At 40.7% G+C, this 18712-nt stretch overlaps 1 protein-coding gene across 1 annotated transcript in view; it reads right to left on the reverse strand.

The window, feature by feature from the left end:
• Nucleotides 1-3942: 3942 nt before the first annotated feature.
• The window catches only part of Nsun3 (NOP2/Sun RNA methyltransferase 3), a 47589-nt gene continuing 32819 nt past the window's right edge, over nucleotides 3943-18712 (reverse strand). Inside the window, exons 6-7 of the mRNA XM_006981612.4 lie at nucleotides 5806-6501; nucleotides 3943-5613 (exon numbers count right to left, since the gene is read on the reverse strand). Coding sequence (XP_006981674.1) covers nucleotides 6237-6501 — 265 coding nt within the window. The 3' untranslated portion in view covers nucleotides 3943-5613; nucleotides 5806-6236. The remainder of the gene's footprint in view (nucleotides 5614-5805; nucleotides 6502-18712) is intronic.

The following is an 18712-nucleotide window of genomic DNA, read 5'->3' on the forward strand; positions in this document are numbered from 1 at the left end:
ATATTTATTATTTTAAATAATAAAAATATGTGGTGGTTTAAAAGAAAATGGCCCCCAAAAGGAATGGCACTATTAGGGGTGTGGCCTTGTTGGAGGAAGTATATCACTGTAGAGGCGGAGTTTGAGGTCTCATCTATGCTCAAGCCATGCTCAGTGTCTCAGACCACTTCCTGTTACCTGCAAGACAAGATGTAGGACTCTCAGCTACTTCTCCAGCACCACGTCTGCCTGCCTGCCACTCTGTCACACTATAATGGACTAAACCTCTGAAAATGTAAGCCACCCCAATTAAATGTTTTTACTTTATAAGAATTGCCATAGTCATGGTGTCTCTTCCCAGCAATAGAAATCCTAATTAAGTCAAAATGCATCTTAAAAAATTACACATGCATAAGCTAGCTACAGCCTCCCATGGAGGAGGTAACTGATAATATCTGTCTGGGAATCTAAAACAAGCAATATATAAAAAGATATGCTTTTGAAACTGTCTATGTCACTTAAGCTGGTCTTTTACTCTGAGCTCAATTGATCTTCCTGTGTCAGTCTCTTGTGTTGCTGGGACTAGAGTTACAGATTACTATGGCTTACTGACAGAGAAATCTTTTATTCAAGAACACAGGTGGTTAGATTGTGTCTGCCTCCTGTATTTGTTAAACATATTTGCTATAGTCTAGGGCAGCAATCAAGCTTTTTTTTTCTTCTAATGATCAATGTCAAAAATATTTGTTTAACTATGTAAAGATGTGTTGCATTTGTTTATGCTACGGGATATTTGTTTAACTAGGTAAAGATGGTTTGTTTGCATTTGTTTAATTATGTAAAGGTGTGTTATTGTTTTACCTTGCCTTCCTCAGGCACCTGATTGGTCTAATAAATGGCCAGTAGTGAGGGAGGAGGTATAGGTGGGACTTCCAGGCAGGGAGAGTAAGTAGGAGGAGGAATTTAGGCTTGAAAAAGGAGAAAGAAAAAGAGACACCAGAGAGATGCCAGGGGCCAGACAGAAAGACATGGAGCAAGCAGGAAAATAGGACATACAGAATGAAAGAAAAATAAAAAGCCCTGAGGCAAAAGGTAGATGAATAGAAAGAGGTTAAGTTAGAAGAGCTGGTGGGACAGGCCTAGGCTCGGGCTGAGCATTCATAATTAATTATACATCTTCCGTGTCCTTGTTTGGGAGCTGGTTGGAGGCCCAAAGAAAATGCCAACTACAGATCAGTTTAAGAGGAGTATCTATCTTGTGCCATATGATGCAGGCAATTATACTGGATATTTGTGACTCAAAATGCCACACAGAGTAGGGTCTAGTGACATTAGAGACAGTTGTCATTACCGCCACCCCCATCCTCTTTTCCTGAGAGTCGATAGTGGTAAACTCTTTGGACCGCTCCTGTCAGCATCATGTTATGAATCATCCCACAGCCTCCAGCAATCTCATTTCTCCGGCCCTCAGCCTCATGTGTCATTTTGGAAAGGTGCTTAATACCTTTGGAATCAGTTTTAAAGAAAAATAATCACAGGCGAGTTGTCTTATTTTTCCCTTTCACCATTACTGATTCCTCTGGCTTTTGCCTATTATTATTATTATTATTTGCCATTTTATTCCCCTTTTGTTTTTAAAAACTAGATTGGGTCACCTTGCCCAGCCTTAATACATGGGGATGTACTTAGTTTTCCCGTAACTTGATAAGCCATGTTTGGTTGGTACTCATGGGAGACCTGCCCTTTCCTAAACAGAAACGGAGGAGGAGTGGATTGGGAGTGGGGTGGGGGTGGGAACAGAGGAGGGTTGTGGGAGAGGGACTCAGAGGAGAGGAGAAAAGGGAAACTGTGGCCAAGATGTAAAATAAATAAATAAATTTATTTATTTAAAAAAAAAACCTGAAGTTGGGTTCTATGGTCCTGTTTATTTCTTAGTGAACTATATACATTTTCAGTCTGTTTATCCTGTGGTATGGTATAGTTATTCACATGCAATAGGCTCTTCCATAGCAATATGCACTGGAAAATTCCTTTTGACAAGCCATAGCAAGCTTAATTGAGTCATGACGTATCCCATTAAATGGTTTCCAATGAGGCAAACAGTCCTTTCCCTGAGGTAGCAAATGCTATCCTACAATTTCATCATGACTGTGTGGTCTTAAATGCCTAAGGAAATGAATTTCTTCATTTATAAAAAGTTACAGAGAGGTATGGAGTTAACATTAGAGTTATCAAATTAAATTTTAAAGAGGTACATGTTCTACAAAGCTAATCTTCCTTGGATTGAAGGAAACCCATTTTAATTTCTTTTTTTTTAAATTAGCACTGGATTACAGGTCCATTTTTAAGTGTTATGCTTCTTTGGTTGCTTAATGAGTCCCTTATGAGAATCCCAAATCAACTCTTTTTAAGTTTAAATTTTGTTATAGAATGTCACTTGTCATGTTAATAGAAACCAGTCTGTCAAGATAGTATTTCTGATTCTCTCCCACTGACTCTGCAGCCTGAAGCCATTCCAAATCCTGACATTCCAGTTACTGTTTTTAGGACAGATGGTGTTAGGGCTCTCGGAATTACAAGACTAGTAGAAGCTGATGGTGTACAGTATTTAACTTGTGAGCTTCCATCTGAGTCTTCTGTCGGTGCCCCTGGGATCAAGTGATATTATAGCACTGCTGTCAGTCTGGAGAGGGACATCAGGAATGGGTCTCCTCCTTGCTTCCAACCCCAGTGCAGCAATAAGCCAGGAAAGGGAGATGTAAACCATTGATTTGAACCATACAGACGAGCTGAAAATAAATTGTGCTGTCTGCTCTATTTGTCCCTGAAGTCAAATTTACCTAACACATACTACGAGTAGCCCCATTCAGCTGCATCAAAGGACTTCCTGGCAAGTAATGCAATTGTCACCGTTCGTTCCGATCTTCTCTTCTATTTCAGATGAGTTGCATTAGCCTATGCAGATGACCTGATGCTTCTGATCAGGCATACAGGCTTCTTGAATAAAAATCTACTAGGCCTTGATTATTTATTCATGCACCATGTATTCAGGTAGCCATTATTTTATACCTACCTACGTTATATGAAAGCGTATTTTTCACAGCACCACTAAGGGAATAATATGTAATTCAAGTATAAAGCTAAATGGATATATGTAATAGGATAAAGAATAGTAGGCCACCTTGACTTCAAACCACAAATAGTATCTTATGCTTTAAAAATTCAGTACAAACCATTTAAATGCATGACATTTATTCGTAGTCTATTTGTGAAACTAGTGGCCGTTCAGGGTGCTGATGGCAGGGAGAAGCTAATGTGTTGGTAGGTAACCTACATTTTTATGAAGCTGCTTTTAAAGTGACTTCATGCCACAGAAAGTGGCATCAATTATTCCTCCGTTTTCAGTTGAAATTGAAAGGCTGTCCAAATTTCTATTCTCCAGCTCGCCGTCTGTAACAGAGAGGGAGGCACAAAACACCTCCGTGGGAGATTCCTTAGCATTACAATCACAAGACACACTTTCTCGGAATAGGACTGAAATATTTCAAAGGCTTTTCTTTCCCAAGTATTGATAAAGCCTTTGATGCTCTGGGAATAGGGAATTGTGCATAAACAGGAAACTGAATAGTGGAGGAAAGGCATAAAGGTTCTATAGTCCTTACTGGCTGGGAGAGCACCGTGACAGAGGAGGGGCTGGCAATGGAGCCAGCTCTCATCTGGGTTCCCTCTTAAGTTGCCAGTGTCCTTGACAAACAAGTAACTCTGGGCTTTGCTTTCCTCATCCACAGAGAGGAATACCAAGCCACTACCAGCTGCTGTTCATTTGACTGCTTGTTTTGAGACAGCATCTCCCTCTGCGGCCAGACAGTGGGAGGTCTCTGCATTCCAAGGGCTGATTACTGGCCTACACCACCACCATTCCTAGCCCATGGTTATAAAGATCAAAAAAGGCAACATACAGACTTCAATCAACCATTTAATGCTCAATAAATGTTTGCTGTTTTGTTAGAATCATTTTAATAATAAAATACATAAATACATGGAATAAATACATATGAAGCTTTGTTCAGTTGAAGCATCATGACATTATACAGGAAAAATAACGACATTCAACACCTCATACCGTGAAAATTTACATTGTGGTTAACTTCCACAAAAGAAATGCACCTTTAAAACTAGAATCCAAAGGCAGGATTTCAAACAGAAAAACAAACCACTAAGTCAAACTAAAATAAACAAAGCACTTTTCTGTCATTAATCTTCCATATTAACTGAATACATCTGATGGGCCCAAGAGATAAACTCTTACTTTAAACACACTGCTCAGATAAACTTGAACATTTTTTTAGAGAAGAAAGGTGGGGCAACATTTTTCCTAGATTTTCCATTCACTTGAATCTAGTTACGCAGGCTTTCCAAACAAAAAGTATGTACTGAAAAGCTTAACAAACAGAACAGACAAGCAATACCATTCTGCTTCCAAAGAATTTTGTGTTTCACAGCTGATTTTTTAAGCAAATTTTTGGCTTGAGAGATGCCTTCACTCTTAAGAGTACTTGTTGCTCTTGCAGAAGATCAGAGTTAGATTCCCAGCATCCCACAGTGGTTCCCAGTCATCTATATCTCCAGTTCCAGGGGATCTGAAGCCTTCTTCTGACTTCCTCAGGCAACAGTCATTCACATGGTACACAGATTTACATGCAGGCAAGACATTCATACACATAAAATAAAATAAAAATAAATAAATCTTTAAAAATTTAAAAAGCTAATTTCTAATTTCAAGTATGCTTTGTAATTATCTCTCTTGCTCTACCCTTCCCTCCTTCACTCCCTTCCTCCGTCCTCCCTATCTCTTTCTTAAAGAGAGCCTTGCTATATAGCCCAGGCTGGACTTGAACTTGTAATACTTCTGCCTCAGCACTTCTCCCAAATGCACTGCCATGTCTGATAGCATGATTTTTCTTAATAGTTGGAAAAATGTTTGGATCCAAGTGAAGTAATTTCTAAAGAAAAATTCATGATTGAAAATTGATGCTAAAATCCTAAACATATATATAGAAGCATGCACAGAATTTTTGGGGGGATATGCATAAATAGAGAAAGCCATGCAGTGAATGGTTTGGGGTCTTGGTAACGGATAATTGACCCTCATTAGGCATCTCTCTCTTGTGCATTAATATGTGACATCACACTCTCACATAACATTTTATAACCGAGTGAAATAAAAAGCCCCTCCAGATTGCAACTGTAAGATAATCAGATTCTGTAGTACTCATTATGACTGCAATTATGTAACAAAACACTCCAAATATAGTTCAGTTATTGCCGTTATTAATCATTCTGGTTTTGTTTCAAGTGCTTGCTTTATAGCCTGCTGGATAGACTGCATTATTTTACAAGCTGAATGTCGAAAGTCAAACACGTGCACGGGGATCTGATGTTCTAAAGGCCTTTCAACGTAATTTACCCTTTCCGTTTGTGTTTGTGAATAAAGGAGAACGGGGCGGAATGAAGCTGGTGTCAATAGAGTCACTGACCTTTGCAGTAAACAGAAGAGAGTCCTTAACAAAACAACTTTGCAAATAAGAAACCCGTTTTGCTAGAACTAGAAATTGTGCTGCTTAAGAAGTTAGCCTTGGAGCCGGGCGGTGGTGGCGCACGCCTTTAATCCCAGCACTCGGGAGGCAGAGCCAGGCGGATCTTTGTGAGTTCGAGGCCAGCCTGGGCTACCAAGTGAGTTCCAGGAAAGGCGCAAAGCTACACAGAGAAACCCTGTCTCAAAAAAACCAAAAAAAAAAAAAAAAAAAAAAAAAAAAAGAAGTTAGCCTTGGAATACCAATTGTTCTTACAAAAAGAATCTGCACATTTGATGAGGAAAATGGTGAGCGCGTTGGCAGATCCAGTTTTAAAGGAAAGGTTTAAAATACCTATGTCAAGAATACAGTCCTAAGCATTTTATGTACAAAACCATTACTCTGATTAATTTATCAAGTAAAAACAATTTATTATACAGGTCAACACCATTTGTCCCACTTTAAAGCATCACTATAGATATATTTCGAGGAACAAAACTGTACCTGAAAAATTCTTAAGCCTTTTCTCTACAAGGCTGAAGAACTAACTACACAGGATTCCAAATGGTCCAAGGGAAAGTGGTTCTGTAATTTATTGAAGTACTAACATGTAGTGGACTCAAATAATATGCATATAGTAACATATCAACATGGCTTACAAAATCACATCGCCATTTCCTGTACTCAAGTTTTTTTCTTCAGCTTGGCTATAAACATTGGGCCCCAAGCTTTGCCCTTTTCAGGAATCACCAAAAGACTGCATTTCTGGTCAGTGGGGGCAAATGTGAAGTCTTGGGAGCAAGTCCTTGCGATTCCACTAATATCCACAGGCACGACGGTACTGCTGGAGGTCAAGATCTCACTGACCACATCCTGATTTTCAGCCTTGGAAAGTGTGCATGTAGAGTACACGAGGAGCCCTCCAGGCCGTAAGGCTTTAATTGCAGACCTGTGGGTAATGGGAAAATGAAGAGGTGAGTTAGGTACAACAAGGAAAGTAGGGGACTGGAGTCAAGGAGCTCACATACCAGCCCTGCTCTGCCTCAGGCTGCAGTAACTGGTGGCCGTCTGACCCTAGACATAGTTCGTTCGCACCCTAGTCATAGTTTATCACTGATGCCTGGGAAATAGTCACCAGATGACTCAAGATGGAAACGTCAGAGAAAGTGAATTTGGTTGATGGTTTGTTCTTCTAAGAGAAGGAAGAAGGGGGCAGAACACAGATAATATTTTTTAAGTCACGGAAGTAAAACAGAAAGCAAGGATGCTAATTGAAAACAGACATAATAAATTACTGGTTACACTCTATAAACCGCAAGTTGGGCTATCAGGTAGAAATCAGAAGGTATTCATCTGAGAAAAAGGGATAAGTAATTTGTAGAGACATAAGGTAGCTGCTGTGGGCTGTGAAACCAAAGACCTTGGACTCGACCTTAAAGGGGTCCTCTAGAGTAAGAGCCAGCTACCCACATTGTAATGTTAGCGCTGTACTTTAAAAGGATGCTCTAGAATAGGAGCCAGCTTCCCACAGTGTGATATTAGCAGAAAAAGCTCCCACCCTTACAATAAACCTCCTGTACATTGTTGTTTCATTACAGACTGAAAAGGTATGACCAAGGATTCCCAGGAAATGATTAATCAATATATAAGAAAAAGAACACAAACAGCAAAAATGTGGCCTAGAAAGAAACTGACAATTCAATTCAGGGAACAAAATATGACACACTAAACACAGAAAGATCAGCAAAGATGGATCACTCATAAAAGAGCAACATCGTAAGAGAACAGCAAGAAGATAGCTCACACAAACCGAAAAAGCACACTATCTCTGACGACAAGTGTTCAGCCCTAAAGACATACACATACAAGTAACAATGAGTACACTAAGGAGTTTGTACTGTTAAATTTAGGAACACACACATATGTAAGAACAACTAAGAAAAAGAAGCCATGAACTTGAGAGAGAGCTAGGCATGGTACATGAGAGGAAGGAAAGGGAAGGAGGAAATGATGTAATTATATTAATCTCAAAATAATTTTAAAAATTTCCACTCCCTCCAATAGGAGAGTAGAGGGAGGGGAAATGGAGGTCAGGATGTAATAGAGAAGACTACATTTACAAAAATAAAAACTAAGCCGGGCGGTGGTGGCGCACACCTTTAATCCCAGCACTCGGGAGGCAGAGCCAGGCAGATCTCTGTGAGTTCGAGGCCAGCCTGGGCTACCAAGTGAGTCCCAGGAAAGGCGCAAAGCTACACAGAGAAACCCTGTCTCGAAAAACCAAAAAAAAATTAAAAAAAAATAAAATAAATAAAAATAAAAAATAAAAACTATAAAAAATAACACATCCAGAGACCTGAGGAGGGGGGACCTTTATTTTCACAAATATCATATTCTCACGATTGTTTCAGAGAGATCAACTATGACAAAGTATACCATTGACTGCACAGTGCCCCTTAGACCTTAGACCTTTACAATGATGTGTAAACACACACTGTCTCTGCATGGGACTGAGTTTGGAAACAGGCTCTTTAATGAGATAATTCAGTTAAAATCCAATCACTGGAGAGGAGGCACTAATCCAATTTCGCTGATATCATTATAGGAGGAAATTCAGACAGAGTTACAGAGAAAGGAACTTGTAAGCCACAGGAAAAGAAGGTCTGTGACCATGGAGGGAGGGGCTCAGAAGAAGTCAGTCCTAGCAGTGTGTCTGGGACCTGCAGCCTGTCAGCTGTCGGAGATGAACTACTTCGTCAGCTACTGTCAGGGGCACTTGGCCATGGTGGTCAAGGCAAACTCACAGAAAGTACATGTACACACATAAATCTACATGCACGAACATGTAAGAATATGTGAGTCTGTATGTATTTTTATTTCTTGTGTAAATTAGTGGCAGGTACCATGAAGATACACCTAAATCAAGATAAAAAGATTAGGAGCAATTGACCAGCGGGGAATTGTAACTTTAAGTAAGGCTAAATTGAGTAACAATGGAACCAAGCCGATGGGTGACAGATACACAGTCTATACAGTAGGAATAGCCAGGAAAAAATCCCAGGGGAATGGCCAAGGAAAGAGGACAGATGTATGGCTAAAGGCAGGGGAGAGACAAAGGATATCATGAGATCAGAGAGTCGGAGGTGCAGAGGGGCCTGTGAATGCTTGGTAAACTTCACCTTACACATTTGCACTGAAACACATCGTTGCTAAAGTTTAAAATGGCGAGAAAAAAGAGAAGATATTCATCCCCTCCAGAAGGAAAAATGGACACCAATAAACGGGTGGTTTCAGCATTCAGAAATTGGCCTGCAACAGTGGATGTCAAGTGAGTCCATCTGCAGCTGACCCACCAAATAAATGTGCCGGAAGAATACAGAAACTCACGGAGATTAGATGGCTCCGAAATTCTTCCTCTAGCAAACTGAAGAGGTGAGTCAAGGAGGAGCAACAGAACCCATAAAAGAGTAAATACAGCATAGAACGGTGAAGGGCAGGAAGCCTCAGAGCAAGAGCAGTGTGTGAGGTTTGGAGGGAAGGAAGCCTCTTCAGGCGGCAAGGAGAGGGAGGTTTCCAGAAAGAATGACTGACAGGTAAGAAAAACCTACAGACCTGCCATGCACAGCTGGGAAAGAGAAAGTTCGAGGCTCCCATCTGATTTGGTTTCAGGAAAATTCCTTAGTGGTACTCCTGTGATAAAACTGAACTAACAGAAATAGAAATTATATTTTAGCACATTACCCAAGGAAACAATATTTATAGAGTTAAACAACATATACCTGCTGTGGATATCATTCTATATAAATAAAACACTGATGGCCAGTGACCAGGCAAGAAATAGGTTGCCAGGCAGGAAGTAGGTGGGACAAGGAGGGAGGAGAATTCTGGGAAGCGGAAGGCTGAGGGGAGAGACACTGCAGCCACCGCCAGGACAAGCAGCATGTGAAGACTCTGGTAAGCCACCAGCCACGTGACAAGCTATAGATTTATAAAATGGGTTAATTTAAGATAAAAGAACAGTTAGCAAGAAGCCTGCCACGGCCATACAGTTTATAAGTGATATAAGCGTCTGAGTGATTATTTTATAAGTGGATTGTGGGACTGCGGGGCTTGGGGAACCTGGAGAGAAGCCCTCCAGCAACATATACCCTTTATGGATCTTCAATATTCAGAGCCACTCCATGACGGATAGTAGTAATGTCTTCGATAGTAGATAAAACCTCAGAAGGAACACTACCAAGGTTGACAACCACGAAAATGAAAACACCATCAAAGGGTACTGAGAAGTGAATGAGAGGGAGACATGCATGGCAGGGTCTGATAGGAATTCCAACCACGCCCCATGGTCCTGCATGCCCGGTGGGACACTTAGTCATCTCAGCCTAGTCATTTGCAGGTCATAGGTCTTGCGTGACCCATGCCCCATGGTTACTCAGACATGACCGCATGATCTCTGCATGTGAGCCTGTGTGTGCAGGTGCATGCAGCCGCCGCCATGACCAGAGACACTGCAGCCGCCGCCATGATCAGCAGCATGTGAAGACGCCAGTAAGCCACCAGCCACATGGCAAGGTATAGATGTATGGAAATGGATCAATTTAAGATAAAAGCACAGTTAGCAAGATAAGGACAGTTAGCAGGAAGCCTGCCACGGCCATGCAGTTTGTAAGCAAAATAAGTCTCTGTGTTTACTTGGTTGGGTCTGAGCGGCTGTGGGACTGGCGGGTGACAGAGATTTGTCCTGACTGTGGGCAAGGCGGAAAACTCTAGCAACAGGTGCATCCTGGCTTTTATAAGGCAGTGCCATGTCTGTGTCCGTCCGTGTCATGTCCGTCCCCCATCTCTCTCTCCCTTCCTCCCCCCCCCCCCCCCGCCCCCGGCCCCCAATAAAGCTCTAAAAGGTACCAGTGGGTTCTGTCGTGACCTTTCCACACGTTAACCAGCGCCAGCAACCAGCGCTGTTTTCCTTTCAGGGTGAGCATACAAATACACTTATTTGAGAGAGAGAGAGAGAGAGAGAGAGAGAGAGAGAGAGAGAGAGAGATAGAGAGAGAGATATGGAGATGGAGGTCTAAGAGCTGGCTAGGAAGAAATGGGTAATTTGGGGTGCGGGTGTGCTCCACTCATTATAAAGCCCAGTCTGTGCAATCAGTAGTCACAGATGACCAAGGACACAGGGTGTAGTGTAGGGTCATGAACATGAGATGAATACCAGCAGCAGGCTAGGAGTCAGTGCCTAAAAGCTAGAAAAGAAAAACAAATTCTTTAGAGAGCTGGGGATGCTCTATAGAGATTTGGTAGTGATCTGGAGAAGAAATTAAGAACAGAAATATGTGAAAGTCATTGCCTCTGAAAATAGGAAAGGAGAAGAAAGCAACATTTTATATACTCAGTTATATTTCAAGATTTCTACCTCTATGGTTAATTTTTTTTTTTTTTAAATAATCCTCTTCTTTTTTTTTTTTTTTTTTTTTTATTTTCGAGACAGGGTTTCTCTGCGTAGCTTTGCGCCTTTCCTGGAGCTCACTTGGTAGCCCAGGCTGGCCTCGAACTCACAGAGATCTGCCTGGCTCTGCCTCCCGAGTGCTGGGATTAAAGGCGTGCGCCACCAACGCCCGGCTTTATGGTTAATTTTTATGCTAATACAAATAATAGGGGAGATTTAACAGTAGGATAAGTACCTATGTGAAAAAGTCATTTTCACATGGTCATTGTTTTATATACATTCTGGTTGTTAGGGGAAAACTTAATCTCCAGATAGTCTATGCCCTGAAATCCCAGACAGCTAACATTTTCTAGTATGTAAAATTTCTAGACTTCCCATGTATTCCTTTGCTGAATAAAATTTATGTCTAGGCATATTTGGTTTATTTAAATGACAAACAGCAGTAGCAAATGGCAAGAAGGACTTGATGGGAATCTATAACATTTTGCCTAAGGTTGTGAGATTAATCCAAAATAATTTGTATTTTTAATTTATATTAAAGGAAAGCCGGGGTTGGGGATTTAGCTCAGTGGTAGAGCACTTGCCTAGCAAGCATAAGGCCCTGGGTTCGATCCTCAGCTCCAAAAATAAATAAATAAATAAATAAATAAATAAATAAATAAATAAATAAATAAACAAACAAGAAAGAAAGCCTTTGTGTTATTCCACATGGTTTCTTTGTTTAGAAATTAGTGTGGCCAGCTCAGTTATGCCAACCTAACTTTAGAAGATAAATTAAGGATGTTGGAATGAAAACAAAGCAAGCCAATACTGCAACATTACAGAAATTAATTTAAATTTGCATCAAGCCAGGAACATATCGTTTGTAACTGGTGAGGCTTTTGTGTCCTTCTGTACAACTTTAGTGAGAAGAAAAAAAAACAACCCTACTCTTTCTTGATTAAGTACTAGCTTTGTTATCAGTGGAATTAAGACTAAAATAATCCTTTGAATGAGAGTTTAAAGATCTCTGCATTCAAAACTGTGTATATCCTGTGCACAGTGTCTAGCTAATGGATTTTTTAAATTTGTACACTATTGCCATAATCCATAGAAAATGATCTCAAATGAGTGTAGTTCTAATACAATTTTAGTAAAATGAAAACACATTTAATGGCTTAAAGTACTGGAGCCATATCTCCTTTAGGCCTGTGGAGCCCACAGTTTATAATGGGCTTCATGAATCAAATCAAGGTATTCCTAGGCCGTATTACCCCAGAAGCTCGGGGTGAGGAATCCTTACTTTTGTTTTGTTTTGTTGTTTTAGCATCCATGTACCTTGACCAGACAATGCTGTCCTTCCAACGGAACACTGTCATCATAGCTCCTTGTCTACTTCTATGCTTCCTCCTCATCTGCAGGGACCTCTGTGATGACACTGCTCTACTGAGATACCCAGGCCAATCTCCTCATGTCAGGATCACAATCTGGTCAAATCTCAACAGCCTTTGGCCTAATCTGGTGACTCTGGTCATCACTTTCCTTACCACGGGGGGTTATCTTATTAACAATTTCCTTCTCTGATGTCTAGATATGAAGACCTTCCCCCACACTGGCTGTGTACATATTGCAGAGAGTGAGAAGAAAATATGGATAAACTCTTTTAGGGACTCACAGCATGCATGGAAGGTAAGTAAGCCCCACATGGCAGGCAACCCCCCCCACCCCCCCACCCCCCTGGGTATGTTTTTAAGCAATTGAGTTTGGTAGACCTTGACACACTCACTAGAAAGTTAAAATTTGGGATGAAAAGGCATTTAAAGACTAGGGAGTTGAATAATAGATTCTGGCAAATCAGTATAATGCAGGTCACATAAAAAGACAGACAGAGGAAGAACAGACAAGAAAAACAGACGCTGAGGAGTTAACAGCTTCTCCCTCCAGCATGAGCGTCGGTGCTGTGCAGTTACTCTTTCTGTTTTATTGAGAGGAAAACTAAAGGACCCCGATAACCTCCAAGGGAGCAATGGCCTTCTCCATGACCCTGTGTTTTCTAGATTAACAAGATCTTAGCAAACGTCACATTATTTTCTTGCACAATAACCACCAACCACACTGCATGAAATGATCACAAATAACATTAACATGCATTATTCACCACTGAAAAGCAGCAGAGAAGGGCTTACTTACAAGCAGAAAACAGATAGCATGGTGTCATGCTAACTACAACAGAATCAGAGGTGCTCATCCAAATACTCAAACCGGTTGCAAATCTCTGTTCCTAAAATGAGAACTGATAAACAGTATCTTGGGCTACATACATTCTTCAATATACAATGTCCAAGTATAAGGTAAAATTGTGGGGAGCCCTTCACCAGGAAGCAGAATGCCACATAATACAACCCCTCTCGTTTCCCTAGAGCATCTATATTCTTCTCAGAACCTTCCTACATAAGCGCTCAATTAGGCTTAAAGCCTATTTGAAATAGAAAGAGCCGTGCTGTAGTAAACAGAGCTGAGGTTGGTTAAAGGTAACAGAATACAAAGAGGTGGGAAATGCCTTTTAGCAAGAACTACTAACAGAGAAAGAAGGGCACCTCAGCCACAGAATGCATTCCAGTCACCTGGTGCTTCACAGCAGATCTGGGCTAACTAGCTCTCCCCAAATCTCTCAGAGCTTTGCAGGGCTGTATGGGAAAGACTGAAATGCATCTTGTGCTTAAGCATCTAGTTAATGAAGCATCTGAAAACAAAGCCAGGCATATTCCTACTGAGGAAATCATTACACAGAAGAACATTTTGAGTTCTTAAATGCAATAAAATCCTTACTGCATCTTTGGAAGTTTACAAAGTATATGCAAATGGACTCCAGGCCTACTCTGCCTTATACTTCACCAGTAAAGCCCCAAAGCTCGGAAACCTACAGAGGTCTGTTTTTAAAGTTTTCTTTTAGTCTAAAAGTAACAACCTCACACAATCTATTTATGATCAAGACCTGTGGCATATGGTGTAACTATTTCTAGGTTTTGCTGAGTAAGTGTTGATGTTTGATTACAGAGTGTCCCTTTAAACTCTGCAGGGAAAAGGAGGTTATCCCTTGAACCAAATAGGTGTTGTACTCTTTCTAGACCCCCATCTAAATGTCTGAGTTCTGAAAACACCAACACCATACCTCAAGTGTTTTGAACCAGATTTTGAGCTTCGGTCTTATATTCAAATAAGCTTCATTGAAAGGTTATGAAAAATAAGATCTGCAACATATCTGCAGCTAGCCACACAGTTATTCATTGAACATTTTACTCAATGCTTTATGTAAGCGGACAATTGAAATGTGAATTTAAAAGGCATCAGAAGGGTTGATATGTGCAGCTCAGTGGGAGACCACTGCCCAGCATGCATGAAGCCTGGTTCAATCCCCAGTCAACAAGGGTAAATTAAAGACTTTTCAGACAGGCAGATCTACTACTAAGCAGTCTATGTGCTCACCAGTGCTTTCTCATCCTAACAGAAGAAGAAAAACTAGATTCTTTTGCTTTTGCAAGACATCAAGGGTTCCATCCCCTTGACGTCCAAGTGCTTTGATTTGTGTGTGTGTGTGTGTGTGTGTGTGTGTGTGTGTGTGTTTAATTAAAAACAAAACAAATGAAGAAAAAAAAAATCCCAGATCTTTGTTTATAGGTACTAGCTAAAGCCAACTGTCAGGGCATTCCTTTTGTCTTTCTGAAAATTAAATCCTCTGCTTTTCATTGAAGCTCACCATCCTTCCAGGGTCTACTTACAGGAGAGCAGCGTCAACCATCAAGAAAGCTTTGAGATACTGACTCAAAAACAAGGTAAGATTGTGCTCCTTCTCAGCACAAGAGAGCTCATCTTTAGCTCTCTAGATGGGCTCACAGAGTCCCAACTACCAGCCCGTGATCTACAGAGAACAAAAAGAAAAGGCAGAAGGCTACCTGAACTGAAATCCTTTAAGGAAAATCACAGTACTTTCATACCAGCATGTTTCATGAACTTGGAAAGATAAAATGAAATAGAAAAGCAAAGGAGTCTTAGAATATGGACAGCTATCGGAGTTCCAAGGGGAAAGCAATGGATAACTCAGCCAATTTAGCACGGGACACAGGATGTCCTGTCCTGTCTTGCCTATGGCAAATCTCAGTCTCAGAGAAAGTTCTTTGTGTAAATACTATTAAGACCATCTAACATGTAAAGACTGTAAATTCCCCTTTCTCATTTATCCTTCCACTGCCTGATTACAAACCTGGCATTCGGTGGGGAGGGTCACTGTTAATTAGATCAGTACACTGAACTGTTTTCTGAATGTAAAAAGGACCAAACTCACATTACAGGAGGAAAACAAAACAAAACAGAAACCTCCCAGCACGGCAACAGTGCCATCTTTTGACTAAAGAAGATAAAGAAGAAAATGGTTTTCATTTTCCTCTCATTCCTCAGCCCTGCCAGGAGGTAAGCGACTTCTTCGTCTGTCATCACTCTAATGGAATCTATCTTGAGGTGCAGATCCTGCCTCACCTCCAATTTCTGATGCAGAGGTAAAGGAATCATAGATGGCTGTAGTCCTGAAAATAGAGGTGATGGCTGAAAAAATACTGTTGACTAATATATCTCATCTTTCTTCATGTCTTCCTCTTGACACTGTAGAATTAAGGCGACTGGACCATATCATTGGATATAAGTACGGGCCAGGGGAAACAATACAGTAAGACTCACATATTGCTTTCAGTGGACAGAACACAATCTTGGCAAGCTTATCTACCGTAGACTTTAACATTACACTTCAAAAAAAGAGAAAAAAATCAAGCACAGAGGACTCAGTGCTTAAGAATACTTGCTGCTTCCAAAAGAGCTGAGTTTGATTCCAAACACCCACACTGGTCAGCTCCCACCTATCTGCAGCTTCAGCCAGAGGGTGTCCCATGCCTTTCTTTGGCCTCTCGGGTACATGTGGTATATAGATACACCCATTTAGACATAAAAATAAATCCGTCTAAAAAAAATCAAGTAAAAGTTTAATAATTTTAGACATTTAAACTAAATGTAAGAAGTCAATCCTGTAACTGATTATCTTAATTGTCAAGAAATGCCTCAGAGATTCTGGATCACAGTACTTTAAAGCACATGCAACTTGTACCGAAAAGAAAATGGATCACAATGATAGGAAAACTGGAAGCCTCCTTCCCCCACTGCCCAAATAACGGTTAAACTGCAAAGATACAACATCTTCTTCCAGGGTACACTACACACTTCATATATATCATCCTGTGAAGACAATTTCACTCTTTGTTTAGAACAAAAATATAATGTTCCTGAATAAAAGGGAATGTAGATTTACCTCCAATTAACTTGGAGCAGGCAAGCGAAACTCTCCTATTCTTGAACCTCATAAAAGGAAGCCCCATAGAATAATCAGGGCTTTGGAGAATCTTCATTCGAGTGGTCCTCTGTACTCCTGCAGCAACCTGTGCTATCCCTTTTTCTGAGTAAAGTGTTTTTGCTATTCTATAGCCTGTATGCACTTTCATTTCATTCTCAAGATGCCAAGAGCCTGGAAATAAGTAGCTGAAACCCCAACTGCCAACTACCAATAACAAGCTAAACTGTGTGAAGGACATATGATTGGTCTGCGTATTAACACTTATTTGATACCTAAAGAGCACTGCACATGCAGTCTTAATGAGACCGTACAAAGTGTACACGGTAAACAGTCTGACTCCATTTATCTAACCAAGGGTCACAAACTCTGACCAAGTTACACTGCTAATTAAGAAAGCACAGACTGCCAACCTAAGCTAATATCAGAACAGGGCTACAAGCTCTACCACTGCTTCCTCCTAAAGCAAACATTAAACGGGCTAAAATAAGTCATGGAATCTAGGGCAACAAGACCTAGGGTGCCACATGCATTCGCTTTAGCATCCCAACTGTATCAAGTCCTCGTGGAAGGGAAGGACAAACTACATGCCTTCAGGCATTCTAACACGAAGGAACCAGGAGCTGGCAGGGCTGAGGCAAAGACCTGAGTGTGTGTACACTATTACTTATGCTTGCTTACTCCATCATCCTACAAGGTGAATTCTAATTAAATGGTAAGAACCAGACTGGCTGTCCCGGTGGGATCAGGCTCTCCTCGTGACTGTGGAACCTGGCTATCTACTGGTTGGCAATACTGCTTTGGGAAGCTTACTTAAGTTATTATTTATTGAAGCCATTACATAAAGTATCTTTTCTCTGTTCTATCAGGGAGAAAAATACCTTCAGTACTACCGAATCTGGCACTATGCTGGAGCTGCTATAGCAGAATCTAAAATGTCATAATGGTATAATAAGCAGGGAATAAGTTACAAAGCTACCAGTTACAGTGCTAGAATGGTAACTTGTGTCTTTGGAAAACTTCATTGGAACACTGTGCTCAGATATTTGGTTTAATATTATTCTGAGCATATCTGTGAGGGTGGAGAGGTTAAATAAAATTAGCATTTGAATTGAGAGACTAATAAAGCAGGCTGCACTCCCTAATATGGGTGGGACTTGAACAATTAGTTGAAAAACTGAGTTGAACAAAACATTGACCTCACTTAAAGAAGAAACTCTGTAGAGATTGTGATGGACTCACAGAGCAATGTGGGTTCTTCCCCAGGTCTCCAGCCTGCTGGTCTACCCTGTAAATTATGGACTTACTAACCTCCTAATTCCATACAGGTTCTCTGGAGAACCCTAGCTAATAGGGCCAATGACCTTTACTATACTATCACATTTTTTAAATTCACATTTTCCATCTCTTCATTGAGTTATCTAATTGGCATGACTCCATAAAGTGCACAACCCCAGGTCCATGGGTTCAACTTTTAGGTAGAGGATAACAGCTGTGCATACTTCCTTTTGGAATCACAGGGAATCTTTCGGCTTCTAGTTCTGAGAACCTGAGTTCTAACTCTGGACCATTTAGTTCTTGGAGGAATCCAACCGCTCCTCTTCAGATCTCTAACACCACTAAAACTAGAAGCTTAAGAGTGACAAGAGATGTACACAGGTTTTGGAAATGAGATGGATCTCTCTTCATCCTCGTGGGTTCTCCCCATCTCGTGTGCAGTCAGCCTGCTTAGTTCAAGTCCAGTCTATGTAACCAACTCTAATAAGTGGATGGAATCTAATTCTCAGACTACATCCCTGCAGCATTCGGGGAGATTCGTCTTTAGCCAAAATTGCTCCCAGGCAGCCAGACAGACACCATTGTGCAACTAAACAGCTAGTCATGGAATTAAAGTTATGCTTTGCTTCTTTCTATAGGCTTAGTTTTAAGACTTATGTAAGTTTCCCCCACAAAATCATGCTCCTTTTTTTAAAGCAGGTGAACATTGATTCATCTGTCAAAACCTGCTGCAAAGTATGCATAGTGTTGGAAAACTTCACTATGAAATTCCCTAGTACATTTTCCCCAGGCAACATATTGTCAGCTTTTTTGAAATGACGGCTTTGTTATAATCATGCTGTATGTGTCCATGTATTTACTGTTCTGCTTTGAGACAGGGTCTTCCTATGAAACTCTGGTACTTGCTATATAGTCAGGCTGGTAAAGAATTCATGCAAGCCCCCTGAATACTGGGATTACAGGTATGAACCACTATACTTAGCTTATAGTTATAAAATATAGTAGAATAAATGAATGGATGTTACTTTATGAAGGAGATCATGAAAAAATATTCAACATTAAACA

This window comes from Peromyscus maniculatus, chromosome 12 (assembly GCF_049852395.1).
Source record: "Peromyscus maniculatus bairdii isolate BWxNUB_F1_BW_parent chromosome 12, HU_Pman_BW_mat_3.1, whole genome shotgun sequence".
NCBI lineage: Eukaryota > Metazoa > Chordata > Mammalia > Rodentia > Cricetidae > Peromyscus > Peromyscus maniculatus.